The sequence below is a fragment of the Coffea arabica genome, chromosome 8e, assembly GCF_036785885.1.
Source record: "Coffea arabica cultivar ET-39 chromosome 8e, Coffea Arabica ET-39 HiFi, whole genome shotgun sequence".
NCBI lineage: Eukaryota > Viridiplantae > Streptophyta > Magnoliopsida > Gentianales > Rubiaceae > Coffea > Coffea arabica.
In genome coordinates, this window is record NC_092324.1 from 34665198 (window position 1) to 34676209 (window position 11012).

At 33.5% G+C, this 11012-nt stretch overlaps 1 protein-coding gene across 1 annotated transcript; it reads left to right on the forward strand.

Annotated features, from left to right (window-relative positions):
- Positions 1–6759: 6759 nt before the first annotated feature.
- On the forward strand, positions 6760–10186 carry LOC113703051 (tryptophan N-monooxygenase CYP79A68-like). The gene is made up of 2 exons (XM_072062011.1): positions 6760–7834; positions 9442–10186. The coding sequence occupies exons 1-2, from the start codon at positions 6842–6844 to the stop codon at positions 9964–9966; spliced, it is 1518 nt and encodes a 505-aa protein (XP_071918112.1). The 5' UTR covers positions 6760–6841; the 3' UTR covers positions 9967–10186.
- The last annotated feature ends 826 nt before the right edge of the window (positions 10187–11012 follow it).

Consider the following 11012-nt stretch of genomic DNA (forward strand, 5'->3'; position numbering starts at 1 on the left):
TATCCTACGCTATTCTTATCAATGATCACAATTGGCAACAACCTTTAAGAATATGAAAAAAAAAAATGGGAAAATCGTCCAAAACGTCCCTCACATTTTGTAAAATAACTTTTTTCGTCCCTAACTTTTAAAAGTGTAATTTTATATCCCTTACATATACAGATCGGACAAATTTAGTCCCTAACTAGGTTTCCGATCATTTTTTGGCCGGAATCCATCATGTGCAAGGCACGTGATCATTTTTGAAGGGTAAATTTGTCAAATTATATTTTACATAATCTGATCTATAGTCCTCCACATTTTATAAAATAAATTTTTTCGTCCCTCACATTTTATAAAATAATTTTTTTCATCCCTCACATTTCACAAAATGAATTTCTCCATCCCTCACATTTCAAAAAATGAATTTTTCATTTCTCACTAATTATGTGTGTGAATACATTTTTTTAAACACATGTATATGTCTATTTGATTTTGCTTAATAATAATAGCATAAACACATGTATGTAATTGGGCCCAACTTATGGGCTATCTTCTCTTTTTGTATGATTATGACTAATATTTACCAATAGAACCTTAATTTGCATATTCTTATTGTATTTTGACCGAAAATAGCTTTATTGGCCAACTTGACAATGAATGCAAGATTATTTACTAGCTAATACCAGATAAAATCAAATGATCACTTATAATATATGGTATTCGTATTGTTAAGTGAAATCAAATAGACACATACATATATTCAGGCTATTCGTATTATTAAACAAAATCAAATAGACATATACATGTGTTTAAACAAAATGTATTCACACACATTTTTTTTAGGGTTTCCCTCACATACATAATTAGTGAGGGATGAAAATATTCATTTTTTGAAATGTGAGGGATGGAGAAATTCATTTTGTGAAATGTGAGGGATGAAAAAATTATTTTATAAAATGTGAGGGACGAAAAAATTTGTTTTATAAAATGTGGAGGACTATAGATAAGATTATGTAAATATAATTTGACAAATTTACCCTTAAAAAATGATCACGTGCCTTGCACGTAATGGATTCCGGCCAAAAAATGATCGGAAACCTAGTTAGGGACTAAATTTGACCGATGTGAATATGTAAGGGACATAAAATTACACTTTTAAAAGTGAGGGACGAAAAAAGTTATTTTACAAAATGTGAAGGACGTTTTGGATGGATTTCCCAAAAAAAATATTATTTGAGTGTCCTTCCGTATTTCTTTCACCGTATGCATAGATGGGGGTGGATAGACCTGGCATTAAAATTTGAAAAATGTTAAATAAATTTGATCTACTTTAAATAATAAATTAACTATTTTTTTAAACTGTTTTTTTCAATAGGATAGGGTTGAGACCTAAGGAATAGGGAGGAAATAATAAGTTAACTCGGGAAAAGATTAATTTTGAGTTTATCATTCCTATATGTAGCCCACGTGTAGGGTAGTTGGTCACCAGAACCTATCACAATATGGGATTAGGAAAATGGGTTAAGATAGTTGTCAGATATAATTGTGTTAAATGATTTACGATTCGAATTTAGTTAACAGTGCAAATTTTGAAAATTGTATGGCTCAAATCATGTCACGTAATTTTGATACAATCGACATATACAGGCCCATGTAAAAGAGTACCTAAATATAACATGGATATTACGAAGTTGTTTTAATAATTTTTGCCCCTCTCCTACTTATTACACAGTAATTATAGAGATAAAGCTCTTTTTTCTTTCGGAGGTAGAGATAAAGCTCTTAATTTCAAGAATTCTTCCTAGCATAGAACAAATAAAAGCGATAACCAACTTCCGTTCGCGTAGGGAATTAGATGGACCTAAATGGGCCTACAGAACATTTAGTCATGTATGCCTTATTGGGCCTGGCCTATGTTAATTTATAGCAGCGTTGACTAAAATCTTTTGGGATCGCAGGCAGTTAAAGCTGATACTGCAAGACAATTTAAATATATGCTGAATTGACACATTTACATCTTCGTTGGGACAAACTTTGGGTAACTTAGCAGATGGGGCGAATCGCACCACAGTTGATTGTTCATGGGGTTAATCGTGCACCTTGGATGCCACACTTGTTTGTTCATGGGGTGATCAAAGGCACTATGTAATTAATCGAGAGAAGCCGCATGTTTTAGTACTCCTATTTTGCAACTTGAGTTTCAAAAATGTTAGTTTTTTTTTTGATAAAGAAAATTTGGATGGATTCAGCTATTATCATCACCAAGGCCTAGGATATATTCTGAGGGCCATCAATCACATGTAAAGTTCTTACAAATTGGCCACTAATGTAATCCTTACATTAGCAGTAAAATTTGAACACACAAATTTTCGTTAGAAAGTAATCAGTTCCTACCAACTGAACCAACTTATATTAACAATACCAAAAGACGTTAGATGAACTTCGGCTATTGTTTGTTGGGTGTATTATTATTTTAATCTACACTAGGAGAGAAACTAATTAGGTCAAGGAGGATTAGAGGGAGGAGATCCCACTTCTAGATCAAATGGGTGTATTACTACACACCCTTTGAATTCTATTGTAAGTACAGAAATTCAAACATCTAATGTGCAGTAACCTAAGGTGAGTTATAATTTAGCTGGTAAATCACCTAAGGCGAGTTAGTTTACTAAATGGTCTATTAGGTGTTAGGAAAACAAAAATGTCATAGGCGGTGTGATTTTAAAAGTTAAAGATCACTTTTAACCACTAATTTTTGGAACCTATCGTTATTCTATATTTCTAAATTTTAGGCATTTCCAACCCCACGATTTTAGACACTTTTACGAATATTTAGAATTCCAAATAATAGAACTAATGATTGAGGAAGTTTTATATGTATTTGTAACATTCAACATAGAAAAAATTCTATGTTAAAAATAAGGCATCAAAATCCAAGTAAGGCATTAGTAATTTCTCTTTTTTTTTAGTATAAGTGAGAGGTTTCGAATTCGAAATTTCTCATTTACATTTTCTTCATGTACCATCCAACTCATCCCTCTCCCAAGACATTAGCAAGAACAAATGCTAAACTTTTGTTTAATCAGCTAAAAAATTCAATTAATTGAACACCTGCAGAACATGAGCAGTGAAGATATACAACGGATATAAAAGAGAATATGCTTCACTAATACATCCAAATCCCATTCATGAACCAAGAGAAGCACTGGCATGCCAAGCGAAGGTTCATTGAGCCAAGTATGGGTGCTATAAACGAGTCGAGTTCGAGTATCAGAAGTAAATGCTTGAGTACTTGACGAGTTTAATCGAATATTTATATTATTTATATATTATATATTTTAATTATGAAATGACTATTATGGATTTGTATTTTAATAAATTTTACATGAAGTAATGTTTAGTAAAAAAAATGTGATGGGTGGCAATAATGTAATCTGATAAATCTAAAATGTAAAAAATTAAAAACAAGAAAAGAAAAATTCAAGCTTGAATTCGAGTAGTTTGAACTTGATAAGACTTGCAATTTACTCAAGTTCAAACGAGTCGAGTTCGAACTTGATTTCTATTATGTTGAGTCGAATTCAAGTTCAAATTTATATACTTGTTTGAGCTTAATCTCGAGGTTAAATAGCACTAATAGTGATCGAATTCGAATTCGAGTATAATGCTACTTGAAATCAACTCGACTCGATAGCACCCCTAGAGCTAAGTCATGGGCCAATGCAAAACCTCAAATATCACCATCCCCGAATCCTCGTTAAATAGTTGGGTTAATTTCAAGGCACGGAAGGTGTATTGACATATATTCTTTAAAAACTGAAACCATGAAGAAAGTTACTCTTACGTCCCCAATCAATCATGATTCATGAATGGCACCTTAAGTTTGTGTCCCAGCTCATGGTCCACCAAGTTTGGGGTCTCTGTAATTGTGAACTTTGGTCAATAAAAATTAGTAAACAATATTTTAATTGTACTAGGTGATAATCATCGGATTAGGATTGACATTGTATGTAATTTTCTTAAACTTTTGGTCCTATCATGTGACCCACGATAATTGAATGCCCAAAAACATGAATTACCTTATTCGCTTTCTTTAAAGCACCACAGAAATTCAAAACCTTCAAGCGACAAAAAGAATATCAATCCAGAAAACAATAGATCTACAAGATCCAGTATTGCACGCTAGCAATCTAAACCCAATTATAATCCTTTGAAACTTCAAACATAAAAATACGTGACTTGCACGGTTACACCACTCCCTTTCTTTAAATCACCATAGGAATTCGTTTCTTCTCATGCGTCAAAGAGATTAATTGATAAAATAGTAGATCTACTAGATCCAGTCAATCGGACACCAGTAATCTAAAACCAATTGTAATCCTTCAAAACTTCTAACATAACAAATTATTTGCTTCAAACTTTAACGATTCAGATTCAAAGTCTGATATTAAAGCTCTGATATCACTTGTATTTCCAATTTCATAATATCATATATTTGATTCAAAATCTGATATTGAATCTCTGATACTAATAATCTAGTAGGCATTACCGATTAGTATTTGTTTTAACTGGACAAAAAAGATTAACTACACTCAATTAGGAAAGCCCACTAACCCAGAGAATAGCTTCCAAGCAAGGTGGCAAATTAGAACTTCATTTTTACATTAAGACCTTGCTCATAAAAAGTCCAAGACTAGCCATTTATACTTCGAGTGCCAAGTGAAATATCAATCTGTCTCTTAAGTCTTAACTCAACATTTCTAATAATCAAATATTTGCAAATTGTACAATTTTTCTCTACCTTCTCTCTATCGTTCTTCTTCCATAGGAGAGAGATCTTGGCTTCAAGTCAAAGTTTCTCTTCATCTTTTTCTGTTTTTATTTTATGTTTAATAAAGTCACTTCTATGATATTCTAGTGAGAGTTTTCTCTCTCCTAGCATTTAGTAGTAAGAGCTTTCTGTTCTCCTAAACTATCCCAATGGGAGTCTTGTTTATTTGTTTATTATTTTTTCTCAAATCTAAGATTTTTTTTTATATCTATATAATTGATTCGGAATATTTTGGGTCATCTCGTTAGATCTTAATATCATTTTTGAACTTGAATCAATTGGATAGCAGATTTCAGGGAATAGACATGCACCATGCATAGATATTTATGAAGCAAATTTATAATTTTTGTGATTCACAGTATAATCTTTCTACGTAAATAGATCTAACATAATCTTTAGGGAAATCAGACTACGTAAATAGATATGTAAATGAAAATGAAAGATAGTGGAATAAAATATTTGCAAGTGACATTTTTGTTCCCTTTGATTGGGAGACTACGTAAATAGATTTAACATATTCTTTAGGGAAATCACTACTTTATATAAGTGATAATGAAAGAGAGTGGAATAAAATATTTGCAAGTGACATTTTTTTTTCTTTGATAGGGAGACTACGTAAATAGATTGAACATATTCTTTAGGGAAATCACTACTTTTAGTGGTGCAAATAAATAATTCTTTCTCTTTTACAGAACAACAAAGTGGTAAAATGATACGACTCAGTTGGGATTTTTTTTTTAATTTTATTTGGATAAACATGTTGATATATTGCATAATTGATTTAGAGCGTGAATTTATTAGAACAACGATGGTTGTGGTTGTGTCCCTCTTAATTCTACTAATGATATCCTAAACTTTTTATGCTAAAAGTATCTAAAAGTAGAGTGCCATGTTTCTTAAATTAATTTCAACTGATTCACGATGCAGAAACAAATAAACTAAAAATTAGAGAAAGACTAATAGAAATTATTGTAATTTTGATGTTACTTATTCTAACTAATACTACAGAAAGTGCTTGACCTGTGGATATCGATTTCAAAGTGTTTGTAACTAGAGTTTGTGATTCTAATAACTAATGAATGTAGTAGCAATATGAAGAGTTTTCAGGGTTTTTTTAGAAAAAAATATTTATTCGTAAATTTCCTTGCTGGTAAAATCTAACAATCCAATAATGAAGTTTCAAAGTTTTTCTTTCAAGTTGCCCGCGTATTGAATAGCTTGAGTAATTCTATATGAAACCTATCTCATTTGAAAATTAATTGATTATATGTTAAAGTGAAAAAAATAAGATGATGAAATTAATCGATACAAAGTATGTATTCTTATATTTAGTGCAATTATAAATTTGTTGATTTGGAAAAGATACTTCATGGGCTGTATTATCGCTCGAGACTAAAACTAAGTATATAGCAGATGCTTTCCAAATTCCCTAGGAAACCAAATGGTGGACAAGTTGCTTAATATGTACCGTCCAATTTGTTGAAAAGAGATGCTGCATGGGCAAAATATGTGCTGTTCCTAAAATCCAACTTGGCTAAGTTACTTATTCAAACAACCAACTAATCTAGGAGTAGGAGTAGGAGTAGGTATAAAATAAATTGGCCATCAAAAAAGTTTTAAAACTCTACTTAGGTGACGGTCGAGAGATCAAATTCCTTAACTTGCATTTTAAATATCCAGATTTTCCTAAAAATTTCTCCGGTGGTTTCCCTTTGACTTCTTTAAGTCGCTTCCCCCTAATATAGGAGTAGGTATAAAAATAAAAAAAAATTTCACCAGTGGATCCCCCTTCGACCTCCTTAGGACCGTGTACATAAAAAAAAGAGGTCCCTTGTTCAACCGTGACAGTACTGCAAAGTCATAAATATGTGACTGCTAGCAACAAGTCACTTCTATAAAAGCTCGCATGATCGCACTCTTTAGTCTTTACAAACCATCAACAACAATTACCTACACCCCATCTTAGACTGTGCGATAAGAATAAACAAGCTTACATAGCCTAATAACCTTTTCATACTGTCTTAAGTGATGAATTGCACATCCGGTCTTCGTGTTGATTCATGCTTGAGATTTACCTCAATGTCATGGATCCCATATTTCTCAGGATTCATGGCTCTGGTTTTGTTGGTCTTTACAATGGGCAAATGGATAATGATTTGTCTAAAGAACAACAAACCTCGATTCCCTCTCCCTCCTGGCCCAAAACCCTTGCCTTTCTTTGGTTGCATTTTCCAGATGCTGAGAAACAGACCAACACATCGATGGATATACAAAGTCATGGATGATATGAATACCGAAATCGCTTGTTTCCGCATTTTCGGTGTTCACATCATTCCTGTCACTTCTCCTGAACTCGCTCGCGAGTTCTTCAAGAAACACGACTCGATTTTCTCCAACAGACCTGTTTGCATGTCTGCAGAACTTAGTAGTGAAGGATTCTTGACGACAAGCCTTTCTCCTTTGGGCGATCAATACAAGAAGATGAAGAGAATGATCGTTTCCAGTGTGCTGTCACCTGCTAAACACCAATGGCTTCATAGCAAGCGAGCAGAGGAAGCAAATCATTTGGTTAACTATGTTTACAATCAGTGTAAGGACGATGCCACTGCTGGGCTAGTGGACATAAGATTGGCTACGCGACACTACTTGGGAAATGTGATTAGAAAGATGATTTTCAACAAGAGATTCTTCGGGAAAGGAATGGAAGATGGAGGACCGGGTGTTGAGGAAGTTGAACATGTTAATGCACTCTTCAAACTCCTTGCTTATATGTATGCATTTAGCTTATCCGATTACATGCCCTGGATGAAGATTTTTGATTTTGATGGCCACAGAAAGGCTCTTACTATGGCCATTGCATGTGTACGAAGGCACCATGATCCTGAAATTGAGAAAAGGATTAAAACATGGGAGAGTGGCCTAAAAAATGACGAAGAAGACCTTCTTGATGTCCTAATCAGGCTCAAAGATAACAAAGGCAGACCGCTCTTAACAATTGAGGAGATCAGAGCACAAATTACTGTCAGTAATCCTCTCTCCTGATGCTTGGTTACATAAACAATTTCTTAAAAAATGGGATAAATTAAAGGGATAATTTCAGAAACCTCCTTTGACGTCTCTAACAATTTCAGAAAGCTCCCCTTAGCTTTAAAAAAATTACACTCACCTCCCTTACTTTCACTATTTATGCTTCAAAAGAGGCCTAGTAGGCTACCAATTCGTTCAAATATCCTAAACTACCTTTTTTGTCAAAAAGATAAAAAGGAAAAATAAAAAGAGTTTTATTGATTGCCTTTATTTCAACACCAAAACCAACAAACTCTTTCTGCCAAAAATAAAAGTTTGGAAAAAAATTCAACTATGATGATTGCCTTCTTCCAAAGCAACACCACCACAAAAGCCAAGCAAACACTCCAATTTAAATCAAAATAAATTCCAATAATTCTAGCACTCAAAACACTACAATCTAATTTTTGTCCAATAGCTTCAACTCCTATATTTATTACACAAGTCAATTAAATCCGGTACTTAGTGCTAAACTAGATAAAACTCAACCTCAATTTTTACCCAAAACTAACACTTCATCAACAATCAATAGCGCAACTCTTTTGTCTTCCTCTCTTTGAAGCCTCCTTTATTTTATTTTCAACCGCCTATTTCTAAAGCCCATCCATCCCCTAAATTCTTGACTTTTGACATCACTAATAAATAAATAGACTCAGAAAAATTAAACCCATTACACTTCGAATTAAAAGGATAAAAAGGATGAATCTAATCATATTTGCAAAAAAAGAGATGAGAATAGAGATAAAAAGAAGAAGAAGAAGGAAAGAAGGGGAATAAATACGGGCAAGGGATGATAGATAGAATTTAATCTTGAATTGGAGAAAGAGTATTAGGCATAGAGGAATGAATGGCATGAATTTAGTGAAAAGGAAATGAAAGAAAGAGTAAGGTGGAAAGGAGAAGGCATGTGAGGAGAGAGAGAGAATAAGTCAAATTTGGGTTTTCTTGAAATAATTGATTGGGGGGGAGAATTCTATTTGAAAGCCCGAACAGTTAAAAATAGTACCTAACAATTTGGAGATTCTACTAGGAGTTATCAGGGATCAAACGTGGATAGACTGATAGAAGAATAAAAGCTGGTACAAAATCAATCGTGGGGAGTATATTCCAAAACGCCCCACATCGTTGGTTAGTAGAACTTAAGATAAAATGACGCACAAAAGGTGACGTAAAACCATGTCCACATCAAATGATGTGCAGAAGATGATGTAAGATGACATCATCTTGTTCACTCACGTTTTAATGACGTGGTTTATGTGTGCTCAAGCAATTTGTTGATTAACTGAAATCAGGAAGGATGGAATCTCGACGTAAAACCATGTCCACATCAAATGATGTACAGAAGATGATGTAAGATGACATCACCTTGTTCACTCACGTTTTAATGATGTGGTTTATGTGTGCTCAAGCAATTTGTTGATTAACTGAAATCAGAAAGGATGGAATCTCAATGAGCACCAAAATGCAACTTGCAATATGATGTTGTTGTAGAGAATCGGCTATTGAATTTGGAAAATAAGGATTATTTGTTTCACTTTTAACTTTACTGTGATGCTCCACAGGAACTAATGTTTGCAACAATCGATAATCCATCAAATGCTGTGGAATGGGCATTAGCAGAGATGCTAAATCAACCTGAAATGCTTCAAAAAGCCACAGAAGAGATAGACGCCGTGGTTGGAAAGGATAGACTTGTTCAAGAATCTGACCTTGCGAGGCTGAAATATGTGAAGGCCTGCGCAAAAGAGGCCTTTCGGCTCCATCCATATGCACCCTTTAATATTCCTCATGTATCTACACAGGACACCGTTGTTGGTGGCTACTTCATCCCGAAAGGTAGCCATGTTATCTTGAGCCGTCCAGGACTTGGCCGTAATCCTCGAATTTGGGAGGATTCGCTAAAGTTCGAGCCTGAGCGCCACATGAATGACATGGATGATGCTAGAATGGATCTGAACGATCCAGAATTAAACATGTTTTCCTTCAGCACCGGAAGACGTGGATGTCCGGGAGTCCTCCTGGGTTCCACGCTCACTGTACTGTTGCTGGCCAGACTTCTTCAGTGCTTTAACTGGAAGATTCCATGATTTAGCAGAGGGAATGGATGCTGGCTTCCTTGCCAAATCTCTCTTCGCAGTTGCTGAACCACGATTCCCACAGTTCAACTAGGATGTTACATTCTCAACGATTTAACTTTTTCTGTATCGACTTCATGTCAATTCTCTATCATACTATTTTTAATGTCATGTTTTCACTTTTGCGATGTACCAAAAAAAGAATCATATTTAAATCAACAAATGTTTTCTATTTTTGCTATTTAAATAAGTAACTTTTACCGTTCCTAATGCACATCTACTAAGTCAATAATTTGAATTTAAAGATATCATATGTAAATTAATCGAATACCACAGCTAAATATAATAATAAGATGTTTCTATGAAAAGTTGGATTCTCAAAAAGGGACTCTATTTTGAGATAAAAAGATTGTAAAATACAGTATTGCCTAGTTTCTACTCTAGGCAATTAAAATAAAATGACAAATTTATAATCATCACGAAATTGTAAATCAAAAGTTTTAGAATAAGAATAATTGATTAAATAAATATTAAGCGAGATTTAAATTGTAATAAAAGAAATTCCAAAGCTAAAAACAAGTGTTGGTACTTGTCCTCAACTTGCAAGTTTTTAATTAATTCTTTTCATATTTAAAGGACTAAATTTGTGAAAATTGATAGCATGCATTTTAAAGGACTAAATGGGGTTGATTTTGAATTCTAATGTCAATGTGAAATAGGATTATAAAGAGAAAGGATGTGCTTTTAGAAGAGGAAAATGATTCAATGGGATCTTAGCTGGCGTTTGGTTCGCACATTGGAATCGGATTCGGATTCAGAATCGAATATTCTGGATTTGGAATGAAGTCATTCATTCCAATACATCTGTTTGGTTCAAGTATCTGAAATGGGTATCATTACTATAGTTGATATTTGGTTCGCCGGCTCTTTCAGAATGGAATATAATAAATTTCTAATTTTAATCCTACCTGTAAAATTGAAAATGAACTTGTCCTAAGGTTTCAAAAGAAAAATGTATAAACCTTATTAATAATCTTGTCATGTAATTAATAATCTTG